The following is a 25400-nucleotide window of genomic DNA, read 5'->3' as shown; positions in this document are numbered from 1 at the left end:
TCTACTTATCTGGAGATAAGTTGTAATTTTGGCACAACCCCATGGCTTGTAAAATATAACTTTACGTTATGAATAAAACCCAATTCACATTAATGTAATGCTATTGCAGCCAACCATAAGGAATTGGATGCAGATTTATCGTCTTTAATACATATTTGTGAAGACACGATTTCAAGGGCGTGAATACATTAGAGTGTTTTTAGGGAATCACACAGTCCGACTGCTGACTCTGAGAAGGAAAGCGGTCACAGTTAAACGGCCATGACAGACCGAGTTGTTCTAGCTGTGTCAGACAGAGGTTCATGGCGGTCAGACAGACTGAACGACACGGTTGCAATGCTCCACCATCGGGTGTACAGCTGGGAAGCAGCAAGGCACACAGGAACGGGCGCAGGGCAGGGAAACAGGGCAATTCTTGAAGTATCTGTCGAGGAAAAACAGCACTGTGTTAGAGAATCCTGAAACTATATGCATATAATACATGTCAAATGGTGGCTCAAAATGGTTCTGATATGTCAAAGAAAGTCAGAGAAGCTGAAGAAAACCCACAATGGAAGAGTGGGAACTTAATGCCACGTAAATATTGTCCTTGTGGGAATGACACTAAAAATATTCAGAAAAATTGGCATTTTCTTTACCTCCATGAACTTCAATTCTTGACATCCTTCTAGAGGGTGCTGCTCCACTGATTCTGGCACAGTTGGAATTATGTCTCTACCCCCCACCATTCCTGAGCAATCATCTACTGTCAGCTGGGCCGTCCTAGACTGGAGTACATAGCCTGGGACCACCCACCTGACAGAAGAAAGTCTAATAAGCATTTTGGTTGCAGAAACTAAAAGCACCAATTTCTCAGGAATGACAGAGACTAGAGAAAATTTTCCAACTCTAGCAGAATTAGTGGAATGGATGCAGAGTTGCAGAGATTTGGAACTGGTGGAGGTAGTGAAAGGTCCCCTTTAAATGTATTGTCCAGGGTTAGAAGAAGATGGTTTTGTTCATCACAGATATGGGCCATTGTGTAAAAGTAGACTCAGGTCTAGGGCTACACAGTAAATTTGGACGTGACTCCCAAGTCTAGTGATCCTGCATAAAGTTTGGGCGGATTGACATCTCTTGCTTGCGAAAATTTTTGCAACGTCCAGAAAATTTCTCCAGAACAGGAGTAAACATGAAACTGTGGGTCAACCAGGATGGGATGAATGAAACTGTTGGGGCTACCGGGATGTGATGAATGAAACTGTTGGAGCTACCGGGACGGGATGAATGAAACTGTTGGGGCTACCGGGACGGGATGAATGAAACTGTTGGGGCTATCGGGATGGGATGAATGAAACTGTTGGAGCTACCAGGATGGGGCGAATGAAACTGTTGGGGCTACCAGTAGGGGATATGAAACTGTTGGTACTACCAAGACGGATTGAATGAAACTGTTGGGGCAACCAGGGGGAACATGAAACTGTTGGACCAACCAGGATGGGGTGAATGAAACTGTTGGGTCTACCGGGATGGAGTGAATGAAACTGTTGGGGCTACCAGTAGGGGATATGAAACTGTTGGTGCTACCAAGACAGGTTGAATGAAACTGTTGGGGCAACCATGGGGGGACATTATACTGTAGGGGCAACTTGGGGGTATTATACTTTATACCGCAAGGGACACTGGAGAGGGACATTATAATATAATCTGAAGGGTCACTGGGAGATAGGTTAATGTGTGAAGGGTCATTATACTATATGGGACCACTGCAGGGGCCTTTGACTGTATGGTGGGCCACTGAGGGGCATTACAATGTACGGGGCCACCAAAAACGCATTATACCAGGTAAGGCCCACTAAGGGGCATTATACTATGTGGGGCCACAAAGGGGGCATTATAATGTGTGTGGTTTAGGTATGTAAGTGGTGGTGAGGGGGGGCATTTATGAAACCTTTGCACCACTGTATTAAAGCGGCCCTGGGGCAATGGTCTGCAGAAAGGGGTCATGATTATGTTGGAAGAATAAAGAACCTCAACCTCTTGTCTCCCGAATGGAAATGTTGGCGAGTTAGTTAATGTATGCTGATGTCAGAAGTGACGGATTACAAGCTACGACTCACTGCACTAATATCATCTGTTTCTGTCATATCATGAACCTTCAAGTATTCTCACTACATCTCAAGATTATACTTCAGTTCCTATTGAGGAAGCTCTTAATGATGCAGAATGAAAAAGCAATATGTCAGACACTTTAAAGCATCACATTTCCAAGAAGACATTAACATTGGAGGTTTCATAAATTGATCATTTCTTTATGACGGACACACTATGAGATGTCGGCAAAATGGGATCAATGGTGCAATGGTCCTGTAAGAGTGCCCTGTCTGTGCGCGGCACCTCCAGCAGCTCTCTACAGTCAATGGCATCCCCTCCGTGCCTCCTGAAAGAAAGCAACGCGTATAAATGGAGAGGGCTGAAATAAATGAACTGAAATGTCACTTGTACTGAGAAACCTTTTACTCCTGGCGGCGCAGGAGGTGTCTCCATTGTGTTCTGCTGCATTAAACTCAGTTTTGCAAAGTTTTATTTCCAGTAAAAGTTAAAATCCCAGAAAGAACGAAACACAGAATTAAGCAAACCTTAACATATCTAGGTGACGGGGCAAAAATATGTGACCATGAGGCCCCACTGCAAAACCTGGAAGGTCACCACGCTCCATGACCCTGAACAACATCAGCAATGAGCTCAGAACCTGAAGCTTATGATTATATCCAGTGACGTAACTAGGAATGACAAGGCTCCGTGGCGAACCTTTGACGTGGACCCCCCCCTCCCCCAACCAACGCTGAAGACCCCAACCGACCAACTTTCCCCCACATTCCTGCACGCACTATTATGCCCCAGAGTGGCCCCTGCACACAGTATTATCCCCCTTAGTGGCCCCTGAAAACAGTATTATGCCCCAGAGTGGCCCCTGCACACAGTATTATGTCCGTTAGTGGCCCCTACACACTGTATTATACCCCATAGTGGCCCCTACACACTGTATTATGCATCATTGTGGACACCCATGAACAATTATTATACTCTGGGGTCTTTTCAGACCCCTGAGTATAATAATCAGAGACCCAGGGGAGGTGAAAAACATAAAAAACACTGTTACTTACCTCTCTCTGGCTCGGTGCAGTCCCTGCTGATGTCTTCAATGACATCTTCAATGACCCGGTCCTGCATCGCAACGCATAAGGACACAGGCCTGGCCATGTGACATCAGAGATATCACACAAGTAGGCCTAAAGCCTTCTGGAGCGTAGGAGAGGTAAGTAAATAGGGCCCATTACTGTCTGGAGTTACTCCAGCCAGTAACGACCTATTTAAAAAAACGCAGCGGTAGCAGCTGTCTCCAGGCCCCAGGCCCTGTGGCAGCTGCTACCGCTGCTACCCCGATAGTTACGCCCCTGATTATATCAGCCTCTCTAATGTGCAAAAGGATGTAACAATAGCGGCAAAAATGTGCACAGTGATGTCACAGTACAGAGATAATACACACAGTGATGTCACAGTACAGAGATAATACACACAGTGATGTCACAGTACAGGGATAATACACACAGTGATGTCACAGTACAGGGATAATACACACAGTGATGTCACAGTACAGAGATAATACACACAATGATGTCACAGTACAGAGATAATACACACAGTGATGTCACAGTACAGGGATAATATACACAGTGATGTCACAGTACAGGGATAATACACACAGTGATGTCACAGTACAGAGATAATACACACAGTGATGTCACAGTACAGACAATACACATAGTGATGTCACAGTACAGAGATAATACACACAGTGATGTCACAGTACAGGGATAATACAGTGATGTCACAGTACAGGGATAATACACACAGTGATGTCACAGTACAGAGATAATACACACAGTGATGTCACAGTACAGGGATAATACACACAGTGATGTCACAGTACAGGGATAATACACACAGTGATGTCACAGTACAGGGATAATACACACAGTGATGTCACAGTACAGAGATAATACACACAGTGATGTCACAGTACAGGGATAATACACACAGTGATGTCACAGTACAGGGATAATACACACAGTGATGTCACAGTACAGGGATAATACACACAGTGATGTCACAGTACAGAGATAATACACACAGTGATGTCACAGTACAGGGATAATACACACAGTGATGTCACAGTACAGGGATAATACACACAGTGATGTCACAGTACAGGGATAATACACACAGTGATGTCACAGTACAGGGATAATACACACAGTGATGTCACAGTACAGGGATAATACACACAGTGATGTCACAGTACAGGGATAATACACACAGTGATGTCACAGTACAGGGATAATACAGTAATGTCACAGTACAGGGATAATACACACAGTGATGTCACAGTACAGGGATAATACACACAGTGATGTCACAGTACAGAGATAATACACACAGTGATGTCACAGTACAGGGATAATACACACAGTGATGTCACAGTACAGGGATAATACACACAGTGATGTCACAGTACAGGGATAATACACACAGTGATGTCACAGTACAGGGATAATACACACAGTGATGTCACAGTACAGGGATAATACACACAGTGATGTCACAGTACAGAGATAATACACACAGTGATGTCACAGTACAGAGATAATACACACAGTGATGTCACAGTACAGGGATAATACACACAGTGATGTCACAGTACAGGGATAATACACACAGTGATGTCACAGTACAGGGATAATACACACAGTGATGTCACAGTACAGAGATAATACACACAGTGATGTCACAGTACAGGGATAATACACACAGTGATGTCACAGTACAGGGATAATACACACAGTGATGTCACAGTACAGGGATAATACACACAGTGATGTCACAGTACAGGGATAATACACACAGTGATGTCACAGTACAGGGATAATACACACAGTGATGTCACAGTACAGGGATAATACACACAGTGATGTCACAGTACAGGGATAATACACACAGTGATGTCACAGTACAGGGATAATACACACAGTGATGTCACAGTACAGGGATAATACACACAGTGATGTCACAGTACAGGGATAATACACACAGTGATGTCACTGTACAGGGATAATACACACAGTGATGTCACAGTACAGGGATAATACACACAGTGATGTCACAGTACAGGGATAATACACACAGTGATGTCACAGTACAGGGATAATACACACAGTGATGTCACTGTACAGGGATAATACACACAGTGATGTCACAGTACAGGGATAATACACACAGTGATGTCACAGTACAGGGATAATACACACAGTGATGTCACAGTACAGGGATAATACACACAGTGATGTCACAGTACAGGGATAATACACACAGTGATGTCACAGTACAGGGATAATACTCACAGTGATGTCATAGTATAGATAATACACACAGTGATGTCACAGTACAGGGATAATATACACAGTGATGTCACAGTACAGGGATAATACTCATAGTGATGTCATAGTATAGATAATACACACAGTGATGTCACAGTACAGGGATAATATACACAGTGATGTCATAGTATAGATAATACACACAGTGATGTCACAGTACAGGGATAATATACACAGTGATGTCATAGAAGTTGTTTACAAGGCTGGCATTATGACAACGCTACCTCATATCCTCTCACTTGTTCACTGAGTTTTGGCTGCTCAAGAATAGAGACCCAGAAATTCGGGAAAATAGTGAGAGAGTAAGACAAGCCCTGGCACAGAGGAACCTTCAGTGGCTGGCATGGATTTTCTGCAAAAGAAAAGCAAAGGAAAAACTGGTTATTTACATGAAAAATGTCTTACAAGTGCTGTATATAACATATATGACAGATTACAGGATATATAGTGAAACTTCACCCTTATCCAAACCCGATTTCCTGTGACAGGTTTTTGGTTCCACCATAGATGAGAGAGGATTCTGTGCACACAGCACCAATATGGATGTTTGTGTATCTACATCTACCCTATAACTGACCCTACAGTCATGGGTTACTCCCTTCCCATCCATATGCCACCTTGCTAACATACAGCCATGTAGGATTTGTTTGTAGCCTATATAACATCTCTTAACAAGATATAGAATATCTAAGCCGCAATCGGCATGGTGCTGGCTAGACCGGGTGCAAAGTTTAAGGAATTGGATACCCAGTTTGCAGAATAGTCACATTTTGGCCACAGTAGCGCGGATGTAGAAGCATGGTCAGAAAAAAGGACAAGTGTTGTCATCTGGAAAATGGTGAGGATGTGACAAGCCAAAATATGAGGCAGGAATTTAGTCAGGAACAGAGCCAAGGCTCAAAGCCAGGAGTAGAATAGTCACCATGTGAAGAGTGAGGCAGGAGACATATCCAGATACAAGGCTGAGGTCAAGGTCAGGGTCAATCACTAGCCACGACGTACAAAAGTAATAGCCAGACAAAGAGTGACATCTCAATCAGAAGGGATGGTGGAAAGGCCAGAGTATACGCTAAACTTGGAGCGATGTCATCGAGGTGTTCAGATAGCTTGGGAATCTGCCATCAGTGATCTCACACCAAAGAGAGCCTTGGCCAAATTCAGCTTAGCCATGGCAAAAAAGAAGAGGCCTCTGCTGATGGAGTGGGAAGATTGCCAGATAAGCCTGGCAGCTGGGGCAATGAACACTGGGCAGAAGCATAACCAAAGGCGTACAGGTCCTGGTACAAAAGCTCAAATCGGGTCCCTTGTACAACTTCTCTTCACAACCATCAGCCACATTACATCCATACATTTTAGTAGAATTTACATTTCCGCCATGACTTGACTTGTTGCAACATGCCTGTGCACATAAACCTTCCTCCATTCCCATTCCTTATCAAGGCAACCCGCCACAGAATCACTCCTTGACTGTATTCTTCTGACCACCTGCTATTTTTGCCAGGTATAATCTCCTTTCTGACAGTGGAATGCTGTGTATCATAAATCTCGCTCCAGTGCACCAGAGGGCAGAAGGAATACATTTAGGGCCCCTTCACACGGCTGATACGCTGGCTGCTTTAGAACATGTAAACGTTCCGTAGCAGCTGCGTCTAAAGCAGTTCCCATTGTTTTCTATGGCGAGCGCGCGTCTGCTGGCTCCCATAGAAAACAATGCGATCTGCTTTAGACGCCGCTGCTACGGAACATTTACACGTTCTAAAGCAGCCAGCGTATCAGCCGTGTGAAGGGGGCCTAACAATGCAGACTGTCAGCCATTAAAGGAAATCAGAAATGAGAAGTTTAATCAGCCTTAGGTTCCTGAAGTTGACTTGTGGGACCCTCCTGGCTCCTGGACCACTACAATCCATATAGTCATGCTCGTGAAACAGAAAGAGGACAGTAATACTTTGTAACCATGGAAAAACATAGGACAAAAAACAAATGGACATAAACTTCCTTTCAGGTTTCTAGAAATAATTGACATTGCTGATAATTATTATTACCTGGTTGAGGGTCTGGTACCACCGGACAACCCTGCTCATCCCTTCCATCAAAACAGTCCAGCCAGCCGTCACAGGCCCACTGCAACGGTAGACACTTCCCATTGTCACACCGAAACTCCATCGATCCACAGTCATCTGAAGAATATTTGCAGCACTTAGAATTGCATTTGGCATAACATCATTTTAGAAAAAAACGTATGTGAAGGTTCTGTGTTATACAACGTACTGCTGATTTACTAAGGGGGTGTTCACACTACCGTTGTTAATGTCCGTTGCTGTCTTCTGTCATAGGATGACAGCAATGGACATTCAAGAGAACGGTAACAGACTAATTCTATGTCCGTCCCCATTGACACTAATGTAAAGAACATGACAAAAGCTATCTTTGTTTACTTTTGTAACTAAAGTCATGATGGACAGCTTTATGTTTCTGATAGTATATTTTGCCCCGTATATCCCAGCAGGTACAACTTATGGGGGAGCTCCTGGTAGGATAAGATTAGAGTTGTATCGAGGACTTAAATTAATGGTAGAATTCAACAATGCGCAGGTTCTATCAGATGTGATGTCACTTACATTCTGTAGCATTGAAAGCTTTATATGTGGCATAGAATCCTACGTCTGATATTTCTTCGTCTGCTACAAACAAAATGGTCATGTGGGCCCCAGAGGAAGTAAAGGTAGGTGGGATGTCAGACCCGCAGAACCTAAAAAGCATTAGAAGTAGATGGAGAAGTCAACTGTCTCTATGTTCTCACACCCTGAATGGAAAATACTCAATAAGAATACCAGACTAAAGAACCTCTTAAATTTAGCAGCATAGCTTATTTCCATAGTGTTCCCATGAAGTATTGCCAATAGAATTCCATGGATAGTTGGGTCTCCTTAATTAGAACAAGAAGCCCCTTATAGAAAAATCTTCTGGACTTTCATAGAAATACTGATATACACACATATTACAATCCTGATATGTGCAGGTATTATTTTAGAACTAGAACACATTGCAAAATGGAAATTAGGTGTATATACAGTATATATGTATATATACAGTATATATATATATATATATATATATATATATATATATATATATATATATTCTTTTAATAAACATATAATTTGTTTCACAGTCTGATTAAGTCTGTCCATATTGGACAATCTCTTTTTGTTATAAGATCACGAGGATCACCAGAGATCACCTGTAGTAAGTCTTCAGTTTCCCTGCAGTGCCACCACAGGGGAGAAAAAGTATTACAGTTCCCAAGTCCTCCACAATGAAAAATGCTCTTTGTAGCTCTCTCCTCTGGCTAAAAGGTGGTGACTGAGATTTCCTAATAGTGTATTTTACTATAGATTTTATTAACCAGATATCCCTTTAGAAAGATTACATAGAAACCTTTTCTACGTTGCTGTGCTGGTAAAACAGTCTATCGTAATTGGGAAGCCCTGATTTGGCATTTACTGGAATTTAATGATACAATGTGTAAAATAACTGGTCTTACTGGAAGGTTCCATTGCTTTGTACATTGTTCTTACCTTCCCATTAAACTTGCAATCCCTAATCCAGCACTGTCATGGACCTCCACATAGTCGTAGCTGCATCCAGTTTCTGATTCTAGGCTGAAATTGTGGAATTGAATCTGAATGATCAATCCCTCAGGGACAGAGATCACCCATCGACACACCGTTTTCTCAGGATAGTGCTCCGGATGTTTGGGTGAGGAGATGGATCCTTGTAAGGTGTTTAGTGAGCCCCCGCAATCTAAAGACATAAATATAACGTTATTGTATATGCATATTGCCTCCGAATTTATTAATGTGCATTTTTTGTCATTTTGTATAGTTTCCTTTTACATTGGTACCTTCACGATTGGGGGTTACAGTGTATTGTCTATGAAATGTAGTATTTCTATGGGAGAATCGTCCAGTTGTATTAAGACTAGGCCTCCAGTGCATTAATATGGCAAGGCTATTGGTACTTGTTTAATTACATTCACTGGTGTTACGTTGGGTCTCACAACATTAGTCAAATGCCCCTCCCCAGGCCTTATATGACACTTGACGCTAACTGATGATGTCATTGGCAGTCTTACCAGGCAGTGACGATATAACAAACTATACATGCAATTAATTCTAAATATTAATAATTAATTAATAATAATAATAATAATAATAATAATAATAATAAAAAATAATAATTGTATAATACAATTTAAAGGGGTTGTCCCATAACAAGGATCCTATCTATACTGCTTGTTAATGTGGATTTAAGACTTTTCCTAAATACATTGCTTCAGCATAACTGCTTTGTTTGTCCACTATCTTAATTTATTCACTTCATTGTTGACACTGCGTTTCTATGGACCTTGGGATTATCTGCTCAAATGTCAAGTGAGGTAGCTGCCTGCTCTCACGGGGGAGAGAGGAGGGGCTAAGTGCACGGGAGCGAGCCTGTATCTGTAGCTGTTCCTGTGTCTTCACCTCACATGTGACCTAGCTTCCTGCTCTCGGATAAAGGACAGGGAAATGAGTGCTGCTTTCTTATATAAAACAGTCTAAATCCTAGTGGGCTAAAGGACCTGGTCCCTTTGCTCACTAGGATTTAGCCGACTCTATATAGAACAAGCTAAATCCAAGTGTTATAGGACCTTTGATGACATCACAGGCCCTTCAGTCATCCCATAGGATCACACTATGTGTGGGCGGAGCTACACATTAATTTGGTTGCGGAGCGAGGTAGTCTGACAGTATGGCTTTGCAAATGAAACCCCACCCACCAATTGACGTCGAAACCCAGGAAGAACGAAGTCTTTGCAGCAGCGAAGACTGGTGAGCAAGGGACATGGGAATATATTTAATCATTTTACTTTGAAGCCAGTAGAAGTTTTGTAACTATTTTCAGACTCCGGCCTCACCCAAAATTGATCCTGAATCCAACTCCAACGTTTTGGAAATATCCAAACTCTCATTCAGTTGTTGCCAGTTCCTTACTCAGATATGGCCACTGTTGAGTTCCAATGGTTTTGTCCATTGTTTATCATTTCATTACAGACGTAAAGCTTTGTATTTTTTTACAGACATACCCCATTGCTTCTGGCTGCAGTTCTCTTCATCTTTATGGTCAGCACAATCGGAAACCCCATCACACAGGTAAGGAAGTAAGAGGCAACGTCTTCCATCACACAAGAACTCATCCCAGGAACAGCTCCCTGCCAAAAGAGAAGATCATTGACGTTGACCACCCAAAACATTTTTACAAGTATTACAAGACTTACCTACCCTGAGTGATCTCAACCATTCGATATGTCGCAAGGAAACCTGTCCCACTAGAATGATCATCAGATATAAACTGGACCTGCAACCGACTGGAGCTGGATATGTAAGTGGTTGGAGCCACGGACCCGCAGAATCTGTAATAATATCCAGAGTCGCCTCAGATAACATCAGGCTTTGGTTATTATTTCCTGATAACAAGGTTTACATTGAGAATTTTACTTGCGTGATGTATTTTCATCTTTAAGCTCCAACCAATCATAGAGACAATTTCCATAACGTCCCACATCTAGGACTATGACCTTCAACTGGACCAGACGCCCCTCACCGGCCTCCAGTATCCATGAACAGCGACAATTTGGAGGGTAGTGGGAGGGGTAATTTGGAGAATTCAAGGATCCTTCAGAGTCCCTCAAATATCCACCACATACTGGAGAAGGACACAAGTGAAAAGTGTTAAAAATCCTATGCGCCAGGCAAAAAAGATACTGTAAACTGCTGCAAGGGCTGGCATTGGAGACAACTCAGATCCTGGCCATCTGCAGCATCTAAGTGGTTAAACAGAGGCCCCCTGTAACCTCAAAAGCCCCCCTGGGGAGAAGAAGCCATCTCTAGTGTGTTAATTCTTCTCACTCCAACACCTTTGTACAAGGATCTACTGAGCATGTGTGACCACCAGCACTGGGCATGTTAGGTGGACGTTTTAAGAGGGTATCAAAACAACACCAGTGGGTGCCATGATAAGTAATATCTAGATACAACTGTATATATAGTTCCCTTTTATATAATCTTACTGAGGAGTGTAATATAAGATAAGATAATCCTTTAATATGTAATCGTGGGACAACCGTGTGACTCACTGGGAGGTGTTTCCGTGAATTCATTGATCACATTGGTTTCCGGGGCAGTCGCTACACTCTGATTGGACAGTAAAATGACCGCCTTCAGATCATCAACTTTATACCCTGCGGATAAGATAAAAGCAGTAAAGGTTACATAACTACCCACCAATATGGCCGCCCCTCCATTGTCCAAAAGACTATACAAAAATGTAAGGGGTGAATCTGAATTGTTTCTCCACTTTTCACTTGTTCCAGTTTTGATGAATCGTCCTCATTTTATAAATGACAGAGATGACCCTTTTCCATGTATTTTTCCAGCACAACAACCAATGTTTACCCATTAACCCTAAATTGTAACTCTGGCCATATTTCATTTACCGTATATACTCGAGTATAAGCCGAGGCCCCTAATTTTACCACAAAAAACTGGGAAAACTTATTGACTCGAGTATAAGCCGAGGGGGGGGGGAAATGCAGCAGCTACTGGAAAATTTCAAAAATTAAAATGGTCGGAGTTTTTGGGTGCAGTAGGTGCTGGGGAAGGGGAGGGAGTGTTTTGGTTGTCTGTCTGCCCCTTCCCTGAGCTAGAGGACTACTTTTTTTTTCCCCCACTTGGAATTCAGCCTGGCTGTATATAGGGGATCTGCAGTGCTCCTATTAACCCCTTCCCGACAGAACAGGAGCACTGCAGATCCCCTATATTCAGTAGACCGGGCACTGTCAGACACAGGGATACCTAATGTGTATGTGTTTCACAGTCATTTTCTACTTTTATATGTATTCTAGGGAAAGGAGGGATTTACATCTTTTATTTACTCTATTTTTGTATTACCGTATTTTTCGGACTATAAGACGCACTGGACTATAAGACGCACCCAGTATCCAGTATTGTCACACTCCTGCCGCTGAAGAAAACCAGCGGTGGCAGTAGCGCGGCAATCCGCAGGCCCCGGCAGCTAAGACACTCCCCGGCATCCGCCGGTCTATTACAGCAGATGCCGGGGACTGTCTTAGCTGCCGGGGCCTGCGGATTGCCGCGCTACTGCCGCTGAAGAAAACCAGCGGTGGCAGTAGCGCGGCCATGCTGCAAACCCACATTCAGACTATAAGACGCACCCTCATTTTCCTCCGAAATTTTGGGGAAAAAAAGTGCGTCTTATAGTCCGAAAAATACGGTATATTTTTTTTAAAGCTTTTTTTTTTCTCACTATTTTATGGGAGATTCTATTATCATTACTATTGCGGCTGGTCATAGACTAAACCCCCCCCCCCCCAAAAAAAAAAGTTATTTTATTTTTTGCTTGACTCGAGTATAGGCCGCGGGAGGCTTTTTCAGCACAAAAACGGTGCTGAGAAATTTGGCTTATATTCGAGTATATACGGTAATCCTATTTATTGTAGGTTCTGCAATGCCAAAATCTCAAAGCTTCTCTTAGGGCGCTTTTACACGACCAAGTGACAGCCATGAAACTCGGTCAGTGTATTGGCCGGATTTACAAGTCTGAACCTTATGCCCGGAGACGGACTCCTAGCAGTATACGAGTTATCCTCGTAGTTATCTATGCCCTAGGATTCCCTGCCTCCTAGCGACGTACTGTACCTGGCTGGGATAATCCTGGCTCTTCCATTAAACACTTTAGTTGTCAGCTGAACGCTTGTCTGGATGACAACTATTCCCCACCACCCATACCTATGCATGCCTATACCGAGTGTGCTTTGGGCCTCAGTTTGGGAGAGGCGAGTAAGCTGCTGCTGGGTACGTCTGGTGGAGGCTTATCTCCCTTGAGAGCAAATAGATTGTACATGTTGAAATACGACATGCCCAGCCCTTCTATTACCTGAAACCTTCCATAAGCAGAGAGATTCATACACATTAGATGGCCAACTGAATTTGATAAAATTTTGGCAGAGGTACATCAAAGGTTTGTGACCAGTCTAAGGATGACAATTGCTATAATTTTTACTGACATAAAGTTGGTAAACTATAACCCATGTGGGCACAATCGCATGATACGATGGTTACATATATGGATTACACTGGATTTCACGTCATACTGTACACGGTTTGGTTAAAGTGCATAATTTTTTGTATTTCTTGCACAATTTGGGGTAATTAAATAAGAAAACTTTCTAAAAAAGTATATTTTTGTAGACCTGTTTCCTTTGATAACCATTATTTTGGAAGATCTATAAGCTAAAGACTGTACGGCATGGTCATGTATGATATAGACATTTACAAGTCTTAGCACATCTAAATACCAACGGCTTTGTCATGTTAGACGTGTGCGGCCAATGCTTGAGTAGAATAACTTATTACAGTAAGCAATTACAAAGATGGACGTGCACATTATAAAATGATGACAGATGACTTCATTCGCGTTCCCACACATGGCTTGGGAAGATTAGATTCCCATCTGGATTCGCAGATTGTTTACTAACAAGTAATTCATTTTTGTTTTAATTTTCTGTGTTGTTGTGTCAACATTCCGGAATTAATAGGTTTTCCATATAAATCATATAGAAGTTCTCAGAGGTTTTCCAAGGTGGCGATGGCAAAGCATTGTTTTAGTTGTTATTCTATTATGGATACATATTCCCTATCCACAGGACAGGGGATAAGTGTCCGATTGCTGGGAACTCTTTGTAGTCTTCAATAGGCACCATTCCACTGATTCCAGTGCAGTTGGAAATTTTCTGGAGCTCCCACCATTCCTGAGCAATCAGCACTCAATATGTCAGATTACAGCAAAGAGATAGGGACCACCCACCTGACAGTAGATAGCCTAATTAGCATATTGGGTGCTGAAATTTACAGCACTAATTGCTCAGGAGTGGTGGGGGCTAGAGAGAAAATTCCAACTGCATCTGAATTAATGGAAAGGCACCTATTGAAGAAAGCAACACTTGGACGTGGTGAAAGGTTTTCTTTATAGGATATCACTGGTAAGTAGAGGGGCAATAAGTGACTATTTGTTCCCTGTATAGGGTTGAGCCGATCTTGAGATTTCAGGATCGATTTAGAAATGTGATTTACGATCATTTTCCAGTCGATCCCGATCGTGAAATTTGCTCGATCACCGATCGGGATCCGATCTTTCCCGATCCCAATCGCTCAACCGTAATCAATACTTCTCTATGGAAAAAGTCGATTTTAGGGTTGAGCCAATCTTGAGATTGCAAAATCCGATTTCTGATCATTTTCCAGCTGATCGCGATCGTGAAATTTGCTCGATCGCCGATCGGGATCCGATCTTTTCCGAACCCCATCGCTCAACCGTATCCCTGTATGAAAGATGGAAATCAAAGAGCAGTTCGTGACTCACTGTTCATCAGAATTCCTATTGTCAGGCTAACAATCAACACCATGACCAGAATAATGGCGGCAACAATGAGTATGGAGAAGCGATTCGTCTGAAGTCTTCTGCTCTGTAAAGAAACTAAGCAGAGAGAAAATTCTGTTACTTATTTAGTGTAGATTCACCTCTGTATCAGGTTTTATGACAAGCCTAAGGTGCAGATGTTGTCAAAAATCCCAGATGAAAATGTCCTGAGCTTTGCTATTGGGGAAAATGATGGACACCAAAATGGAAACCCAACAGACTCCATCATAGTCACGGCGATCTGTCAGGCTACGTTGCTGTCCATCATATAAAGTATCCATCTTTAGAGCGCTTTTTGTAGGATGGCGCCGCACCTCCCATGAGGCGACCTGAAGCGAGCGCTTCAGGCGGCGCTATGTCAGGACCCCAGGGAGGGCGGCATTTTTGATTACCTAAGCCAGTCCAGGACAAGCTGTCCTGGACTGGCTTAGCACCGAGCGGTGGTTTGGGGAGGCCACTGGAGCAGCGCTGCTCCAGCAGCCTCCACTCACGCTCAGGCAGAGAGCAGGTCCACTCCGTGCCTGCTCTCTGCCTGCGAACGGCGCTAAGCCCCACCCCCTTCGCTCGGCCACGCCCCCTTCATTCTACCCCCTCGGGGGGGGGGGGGGCTTTCTGTAGTTCACCTCGGGCGGCGAAAGGGGTAGGTTCACCCCTGGTTGTAGGTGTGAAGCAAGCCTTATAAAGGGGACCTGTCGTCAGATCTGAAAAGCCCAATGACTTACATCATAGGTAATGTCACCTTGAGCATTTTGGTAGTCTGTTCTTTGCCATTCCAAAGATATAAGCCCTGTTACTATTGATGCATATTGGGGTCTACTAGTCAAGTGAGTGTTAACATTGCATGACATACAGCACATAGAGACCCAGTCCCAGAGAATCCACAATGTTACCTCCCACTTGACTAATAGACCCTTAATTCGCTCAATGCTAAAAGGGCTTATATCTTTGGAATGGCTGAACATATTTGGCTAAAAATGGTGGTGCTGCTCTTTAAGGGTGCATTCACACTGAGTAAACGCTAGCTTATTCTGAACGTAAAACACGTTCAGAATAAGCGGCGTCTAAAGCAGCTCCATTCATTTCTATGGGAGCGGGGATACGAGCGCTCCCCATAGAAATGAATGGGCTGCTTCTTTCACTCCGTGCAGTCCCATTGAAGTGAATGGGGAGTGCCGGCGTGTACACTCCGGCATGAGCAGAGCTAGCCGTATACGCCAGCACTCCCCATTCACTTCAATGGGACTGCACGGAGTGAAAGAAGCAGCCCATTCATTTCTATGGGGAGCGCTCGTATCCCCGCTCCCATAGAAATGAATGCAGCTGCTTTAGACGCCGCTTATTCTGAACGTGTTTTACGTTCAGAATAAGCTAGCGTTTACTCAGTGTGAATGCACCCTAAGGGGGCATTCACACAGAGTATTTTGGTGTGGAGTCTGACGTGGAATCCGCGCGGAAAAAAGCCTCCCATTGACTTCAATAGGTTCTGTTTTCCACGTGGAACCCATTGAAATCAATGGGAGACTTTTCCCCATTGATTTCAATGGGTTTTGCTCAGAAAATAGAACCCATTGAAGTCAATGGGAGGCTTTTTTTCCGCATAGATTCTGATGCGAATTCTGCATCAGTATCAGCGCACGGAAACTCTGTGTGAATGCCCTGTAAAACTACTTAGCTACTAATACTCCTACTATATGGTAATTCCCCATCTAATATATTACAATATTTCTTAAAGGAGTACTCCCATCTTAAGACGTTATCCCCTATCCATTCTTTCCCGACTTCAAATCTGACCATCGTAATAAATCCTTGGATCGACAAAAATCTTCAGTAAACACACAGACATAAGCGGAGTTCCCCTTTTAGCCCTCCATATGGGCAGCAGAGTCTCACTGTATTTCACAGATTACAAATGTGATATGTAGGATCCATGGTAGATAACCATACCTCCCAACCGTCCCGATTTCCGCGGGACAGTCACGATTTGGGTGACATGTCCCGCGGTCCCGGTTGGAGGGAGGTATGTCCCGATTTCAACTCAGATCGGCGTCCAGAGGACGCCGATCTGAGTTGAACACATACGCGGCTGAAGCAAGGAGCTGACACAGATCAGCTCCTCGCTTCCCCGCTGCCCGCCTCTCTCCCTGACACATGCGGCTGAAGCTGCTCGCGTGCTCGCTTCGCCGCTGCGTCTCTCTCTCGCTGACACATGCGGCTGAAGCGAGGAGCTGACCTGTGTCAGCTCCTCGCTTCGCCGCTGCTGCCGGCTCCTGGCTTGTAGACGCGATGTACGCGATGACCTGTGTCAGCTCCTTCCTTCAGCCGCATGTGTCAGCGAGAGAGGCGGGCAGAGAGCGGCGAGGGAGCGGAGGAGAAGGTAAGTTTAATGTGGAGGTGGAACGTGAATCTGGGGGCAGATGAAGGAGAGGGCGGCATGACACTGGGGGCAGAGCTGTGGGGACATGAATCTGGGGCAGAGATGGAGGGACATGAATCTGGGAGCAGAGATGGAGTGGACATGAAACTGGGGGCAGAGATGTGGGGACATGAATCTGGGGGCAGAGATGTGGGGACATGAATCTGGGGGCAGAGATGGGGGACATGAATCTGGGGCAGAGATGGAGGGACATGAATCTGGGGGCAGAGATGGAGTGGACATGAAACTGGGGGCAGAGATGTGGGGACATGAATCTAGGGGCAGAGATGTGGGGACATGAATCTGGGGGCAGAGATGGGGGACATGAATCTGGGGGCATAGATAGGGGACATGAATCTGGGGGCAGAGATGGAGAGGACATGAATCTGGGGGCAGAGATGGAGGGACATGAATCTGGGGGCAGAGATGGAGGGACATGAATCTGGGGACAGAGATGTGGGGACATGAATCTGGGGGCAGAGATGGGGGACATGAATCTGGGGGCAGAGATTTGGGGACATGAATCTGGGGGCAGAGATTTGGGGACATGAATCTGGGGGCAGAGATTTGGGGACATGAATCTGGGGGCAGAGATGGAGAGGACATGAATCTGGGGGCAGAGATGGAGAGGACATGAATCTTGGGGCAGAGATGGAGGGACATGAATCTGGGGGCAGAGATGGAAGAGGGACATGAAACTGGGGGCAGATGAAGGGTGTATATGAAACTGGGGGAGAGATAGAGGGGGGACATATAATTTACGGGTGACTGTAGGAGGATTATACTGTGTGCGGGCACATGAAAAATTAACAAGTGGGCGGAGTCAACACAAAAGTGGGCGGGGCTAAATTTGCCGCGGCGCGCGTAGCACATTTTGTCCCTCTTTCAGTTCTTCAAAAGTTGGGAGGTATGAGATAACTGGGGCAGCACTAAACAACAATTTCCATGTGATACCGAGTTCTCTCCTAAGAAATTTTTGTTGTTTAGAAAGATTCAGGTAATGATTTACCTTGGAAAAATGAATCAAAACAAGTGATAAAATCTTACTTTTCAGATTTTTCTTACCATTGCTGACCAGACAGGAGTGTTGGACATAACTTCTGTCTGCAGAGGATCCTGTTGTTAGCAGTTCTGGTACGGGGTCAAATGCAAAGTTGCAATACTTCACCTGTCCCGGATGGAAAAGACTGAATGGTGAAAAGATAACTTCACCCAAACCCAATGTGAATATTCTTCCAGAGAACAGAATTATCATTATGGCGCAGTTAGAAGGAGTAGGGGTCATATTTTAACCCATAGTTTACATACAAGATTTCTATAGAGGTGGTAATTCTGTTATCTTCACTTGGAAGTCAAAAACTTCCATTTTTGTAACTCACTGGTGGAAATTTATTAAGATTGGCAATACGTATGCCAGTATTCACTGATTCTCCGACAGGCACATGACTTGGTAGAATTAGTAAGAGTAAATCTACAACACGTAGGTTCGTCTGATCGCAAAACTTCACCAGTCAGGAATTGGTCCCTTAGTAATTCTGAAGCATCTAGCTTCTATGGGGGAATGAATTGAAGACTGGAGTAGGGAAATTATTAAATTCCATTCAATGATCGAAATGTAGATGAAAGAACTCAAGGAACTGTCCAGTTTTCCAATTGAGGGAAAGAATGTTGTTGCATTCAATGGACTACCTACATCAGTTTTAGTAGTGCCAATTTCTTCATGATCCCTATAAATGGGTGGATAATTATTCGGGAACTAGTGGCCAAGTATTGAGTGGTTTATAGAATGACATAAGAATCATCATTCATCAACATAAAGGGATTGTCCAGGAATTTTTTTTATGGGCTATCCTTAGATTAGACCATAAATATCTGATCGTGGTGGACTGGCAGCTGGCTTATCAGCCTAGGCCTAACCTATCAGCCTATCAGTTTAGGTCTATCAGTCGGCCTATCAGCCTAGGCCTAACCTATCAGCCTATAAGTTTAGGCCTAACAACCTATCAACTGGGCTATCAGCCTAGGCCTAACCTATCAGCCTATCATTTTAGGCCTAACCTATCAGCCTATCAGTTTAGGCCTACCAGCCTATCAGCCGGCCTATCCAGCCTAGACCTAACCTATCAGCCTAGGCCTAACAGCCTATCAGCCGGCCTATCAGCCTAGGTCTAACCTATCACCCTATCAGCTGTTTGGGGCTGTGTCCCATTTCTGTACTATACAGTACTGTACACAGAGCCTGAAGCAGATCGCTCCGTACACAGAATAGTGGCTAGGTGATATTACTGTAGCTCACACGCCATTGACATTTTTGAAAGATGAGCTGCAGTAATGTCACCCGACCGCTATACAGTGTATGGAGCTATGTGCTCCTGGCTCAGTGCACTGTATAGTACGGGAACCCTAATTTAATCTATGGCTTTGCATTGATTGTCAGTTACAAGGGAGCATCCTTACTTGGCTCATACTGGTACCCTTATGTATCAGACATTTTTTGGAGATGCTTGATGGCTGACAACTTCCCAGCAAATAACCTACCACGCACGTGTATATTCATTGCACATTATAATCCATTACATAGTGAATTATTATAATCAGCTCAAATATTACCTTGGATTACAATGCAATGACATTGAATGCGAAAATGTTAAGCAGTAATTCTTAAAACAAGCAGATTATAATGAAGAAATAATCCAAATAAATTCTAAAAGAAAAAAAAAAAAGTAGATTATTCGTAAAATGAGTCCATAAACAATGGGGCTTTGTGTATGGGGGATGGTGAAAGGAGGGAAAATAAGTTTCTATGACTATTCTAGAAAGAAGGCCTGTGTTTTACCTCATCGTCAGATGTCCCATGGATGGAGATGCAGCTGTTCTCGCCCATGGCCTGCTCCTGGTGTATAAGCTCTGTATCTCCAGATCCTCCATGTTCTGGATGTGAAGGATGCAAGGTTACCCAGCTCTGGATATGCCTTGTTATGGTCATGAAGGGGGTAGAAGGATTCTGTTAAGACAAGTAGATGTTCATATGATGACTTCAAAGGAAAAATAATACCGTGTATACTCGAGTATAAGCCAACCCGAATATAAGCCAAGGCCCCTAATTTTACCTAAAAAAACTGGGAAGACTTATTGACTCGAATATAAGCCGAGGGGGGGAAATGCAGCAGCTACTGGAAAATTTCAAAAATTAAAATGGTCAGAGTTTTTGGGTGCAGTAGATGCTGGGGAAGGGGAAGGGGAGGGGGTGTTTTGGTTGTCTGTCTGCCCCTTCCCTGAGCTTGAGGACTGAGTCCCCCCCACACACACACACACACTTGGAATTCAGTCTGGCTGAATATAGGGTATCTGCAGTGCTCCTATTAACCCCTTCCCTATGTAACAGGAGCACTGCAGATCCCCTATATTCAGTAGACCGGGACTGTCAGACACAGGGATACCTAATGTGTATGTGTGTTACAGTCATTTTCTACTTTTATATGTATTCTAGGGAAAGGAGGGATTTACAACTTTTATTTACTTTATTTTTTATTATATATTTTTTAAAGCTTCTTTTTTTCACTATTTTATGGGAGATTCTATACATTATTATTGCAGCTGATCATAGACACACCCCCCCCCCAAAAAAAAAAAAAAAAAAAAATTAATTTTTTTTTTACTTGACTCGAGTATAAGCCGAGGGGGACTTTTTCAGCACAAAAACTGTGCTGAAAAATTCGGCTTATACTCGAGTATATACGGTATGTCCTAGTCACTATTTGTAGGGCCAGGATGGGTATCTGATCATGTTGAGCTCAGCCTGGGCTTGTCATATGTTACCATGCTATACACCAGGATTCTACATGAAAATGATCATGTTTGGTTTCTTGGAGTTGAGATTTTTTACTATTATATCTCATCATTTTTCTAAATGTTCTTCACATATCAGAGCAGCAAAATCCTGGTACCGAATATCCATTGGCTAGGAATAGAGATGGGTGATCCTCCCAAGATTTCTTTCGTTTTAGGTTTGGGTGACTCGGGTTGCTTATTCATTTTGTTTATTATACTCTGAGGTCTCTTCAGAGGTGCGAAAAAATAAAGACATTTATCCTCACCTTCCCTAACCTCTTTTGGACCTCCTTGCCCTCTCTCTTTCTCCTCCGCCACATCATGCTTCCAGGGTCACCAGTGAGGCCTGTGATTGGGCCTCAGCGGTGAGATGGGCACGACTAGGGTCATGAAGTCATGGCTCGGCATGCTCATGTGACTGCTATGGCCCAAACACAGGCTTCTGTGATGACCCTGAGCGCATGTTGTCTCCAAGAGAGCAGCAGAGACTGCGAGAGGCCCAAAAGAGGTGAGAGAAGACAAGTATAAATGTTTTAGATTGTTTTTTACCTCCCTTGGGCCTCCACCTATTATACTCTGGGGTATAAAGAGACTCCAGAGTATAATAATTTACTGCAATGCATGGGCAATGGCCATTGTAGTTTTGTCGAGACAAATCCCCAGTTGTTCGGTTTTAGGATATTCAGGTAAAACTTAGTTGAGAGTGAATTGGTTTGCCCATTTCTAACTATAAACATTGGGTTACAAAAACGCCTATAAAAATTATGGCTGATGATTAGACAGGGTACTGTCATACAGTTATAATGGAGAAGATGACACTGCAGCCTCGCTGACTGTACTCCCAGCAGGTAGAGCTGGTACTGGCTCTAGTTGTTCTAAGACATCATGGGGTTGACAGCAAAACATATAGAAAGAAAGACCAGGGGAAATCTATAAATCAAAATGGAGTGTTCAGAAGCAGAAATAAGGCTGACGTACAAGATGCAAGTACAGTATACATAAAGGAAGGGCAGAGTACGACGGACAGTCAGCTGGGGGTACAGTGATGGAAAGTTGCGCTTCTATGCAAGTCTTCTAGAACAATTATAATATGTATTATACATAGTAAGATAAAATATAACAACATACAATAATACTAATAAAAAATCGAGGATATAATATAGAAATATAAAATAGGATTATCTAAAATTTTTACCAAGATATCCCACAGATATTGAGACATTATTTTTCTTATTCATGACAGTTTTCTGATGTGAATTCACTGAAAATACATCAAAAGAGACTGAGACGCTCAGAACAAGAACAAAGTAATGTGTCTATACAAATCACTGTAGAGCCGCACATAGACTATTGTACGCAGTGATTGGCCCCAGTATACAAGAAGGGGCAACTGAGCTAAAGAGGGTGCAGAGCAGGGAAACCAAGATTATTAGGGGAATTGGGCGACAGAGATAGATTAACAAACTTGGGGTTATTCAGTTTAGAAAAAAAAACGTCTATGGGGAGATCTAATAACAGTGTACAAATACATGAAAGGACAACACAAAGAACGTTCTAATAATCTTTTTACTCCTAGGCCAGTGACAAGGGGACATCCTCTACACCTAGGCCAGTGACAGAGACAAGGGGACATCCTCTACACCTAGGCCGGTGACAGTGACAAGGGGACGTCCTCTACACCTAGGCCAGTGACAGTGACAAGGGGACATCCTCTACACCTAGGCCAGTGACAGTGACAAGGGGACATCCTCTACACCTAGGCCAGTGACAGTGACAAGGGGACATCCTCTACACCTAGGTCAGTGACAGTGACAAGGGGACATCCTCTACACCTAGGCCGGTGACAGTGACAAGGGGACATCCTCTACACCAAGACCAGTGACAGTGACAAGGGGACATCCTCTACACCTAGACCAGTGACAGTGACAAGGAGACATCCTCTACACCTAGACCAGTGACAGTGACAAGGGGACATCCTCTACACCTAGGCCAGTGACAGTGACAAGGGGACATCCTCTACACCTAGGCCAGTGACAGTGACATGCGGACATCCTCTACACCTAGGCCAGTGACAATGACAAGGTGACATCCTCTACACCTAGGCCAGTGACAGTGACATGCGGACATCCTCTACACCTAGGCCAGTAACAGTGACAAGGGGACATCCTCTACACCTAGGCCAGTAACAGTGACAAGGGGACATCCTCTACACCTAGGCCAGTGACAAGGGGACATCTCTACTGTACACCTAGGCCAGTGACAAGGGGACATCCTCTACATCTAGGCCAGTGACAAGGGGACATCCTCTACATCTAGGCCAGTGACAAGGGGACATCCTCTACATCTAGGCCAGTGACAAGGGGACATCTCTACTGTACACCTAGGCCAGTGACAATGACAAGGGGACATCCTCTACACCTAGGCCAGTGACAGTGATGAGGGGACATCCTCTACACCTAGACCAGTGACAAGGGGACATCCTCTACACCTAGATCAGTGACAGGGGGACATCCTCTACACCTAGATCAGTGACAGGGGGACATCCTCTACACCTAGGCCGGTAACAGTGACAAGGGGACATCCTCTACACCTACACCAGTGACAAGGGGACATCCTCTACACCTAGATCAGTGACAGGGGGACATCCTCTACACCTAGATCAGTGACAGGGGGACATCCTCTACACCTAGGCCGGTAACAGTGACAAGGGAACATCCTCTACACCTAGATCAGTGACAGGGGGACATCCTCAACGTCTGGAGGAGAGAAAGCAACATAGAAGAGGATACTTTACTATAAGAGCAGTGAGGTTGTGGAACTCTCTGCCCCAGGATGTGGTGATGGTGGATTCATTGTGCAATTTCAAAGAGTACCTGGATATCTTTGTCGAACAGAACAATATTACAGGGTTATAGGTTCTAGATTTTGTTAAGGACAAGGTGATCCAGGGTTTTATACTGACTACCAGATTGGAATCAGAAAGGAATTTTTCCCCTGACACGGGGCAATTGGCATCAGCCTCATGGATTTTTTTTTGCCTTCCCCTGGATCAACTCTGTAGGGTTATCGGTTGGACTTGTTGAACCTGTATCTAGTAACCTCATTTACTATGTTACTATACAAAATGTAGGTGTGGAATTATACCATGTTTATGAGGCTGTGGATCCACTTTTTCTGGCTGTAGGATAAAACACTACATTGTCTTCCATTATGACAATGGATTGACCTTCAGGGTTCATGCCGCATTATGTGGAGAGATTGGCGCACTATTTGTACAGTATGGCGGTATTAACTGATGATTGAGCGTGACAATAAATGCATTATCCACTTCAGGATAGAAAGCACCACGTAATATTTTTGATGTAAAGCACTTTGACTAATGGAAAACTGCAAGTCGGATATTTATGGAAGAAAACAGGAATGCACTGTCTGAACATTTTGCAATTTTTTACGACATTCACCCTGTATGACATTTCTTACATTCTCTTGTGGCTTCACCCTTGTCTCCATTTCCCCCTCTACCCTCATATCACCCCAATTTTATAGCATTTCCCATTATACCGTCACACAAAATTATCATTGTCATTTCCTGAAATCCTCTGTGCTGTGGATATGATGCAGACAGATATTACATACAAGTTTTACATCTAGGTTTTCACTCCATGATATCATAGTGTAGTATGGCGGTTGTATGTGTGCTGTGATCAGTCAGTAAAGGGTATATAGTCACCAATATAACATGACAGATAATGATGTACATGCGGATACAGGCCAACATGTAGAAATACTGGAAAAACCGCAGACCTCTTGTACCAGTATGGGTATAATACAGTAAATAGCAGACTACTCACCAGCTTTGCAGTCCAGGCAAATGTTGCTCAAGTTGTGAAACTTCTTAAGCCTTATGCAGAGTGCCAAAGCAGAGCAGGGGGCTGATAGAAAATGTGCCAGACAGACTAATCCGAGTCAGGTGAGTAACCCCCCCCCCCTACTCGTAACGGTGGAGGAAACTACCCCCAGTGTTTTCAGTCGCCTTGTGTTTTTGTATATTTACTACTATATTTATCCATAAAGTCCTCATATACCCTCATAGACTGTAAGCCCTCGCGGGCAGGGCCCTCTACCCTACTGTGCCAGTCGGT

The 25400-nt window shown here is 43.8% G+C and overlaps 1 protein-coding gene across 1 annotated transcript; it reads right to left on the bottom strand.

The window, feature by feature from the left end:
- Positions 1-27: 27 nt before the first annotated feature.
- Positions 28-25188, bottom strand: MFRP (membrane frizzled-related protein). The gene is made up of 13 exons (XM_075277717.1): positions 25110-25188; positions 20264-20431; positions 18493-18595; positions 14958-15071; positions 11653-11757; positions 11015-11222; positions 10799-10929; positions 10603-10728; positions 9056-9281; positions 8096-8226; positions 7520-7654; positions 5702-5829; positions 28-424 (listed from the first exon to the last, which is right to left on the bottom strand). Exons 2-13 carry the CDS (start codon positions 20411-20413, stop codon positions 200-202), a joined length of 1782 nt encoding a protein of 593 aa, XP_075133818.1. The 5' UTR covers positions 20414-20431; positions 25110-25188; the 3' UTR covers positions 28-199.
- Positions 25189-25400: the final 212 nt, after the last annotated feature.

The sequence above is a fragment of the Leptodactylus fuscus genome, chromosome 6 (assembly GCF_031893055.1).
Source record: "Leptodactylus fuscus isolate aLepFus1 chromosome 6, aLepFus1.hap2, whole genome shotgun sequence".
Taxonomy (NCBI): Eukaryota; Metazoa; Chordata; class Amphibia; order Anura; family Leptodactylidae; genus Leptodactylus; species Leptodactylus fuscus.
Note: the sequence above shows the minus strand (reverse complement) of the source record. Positions and strands in the feature narration are given on the sequence as shown.

Coding starts and splice junctions, on each gene's coding strand:
- MFRP (XM_075277717.1), bottom strand. CDS start 20,413: ATGACCATAACAAGGCATATCCAGAGCTGGGTAACCTTGCATCCTTCA. Junction 11,758..14,957: donor AATAGGAATTCTGATGAACA/GTGAGTCACGAA, acceptor TCTTATCCGCAG/GGTATAAAGTTGATGATCTG. Junction 11,223..11,652: donor ATTCACGGAAACACCTCCCA/GTGAGTCACACG, acceptor GTCCTTCTCCAG/TATGTGGTGGATATTTGAGG.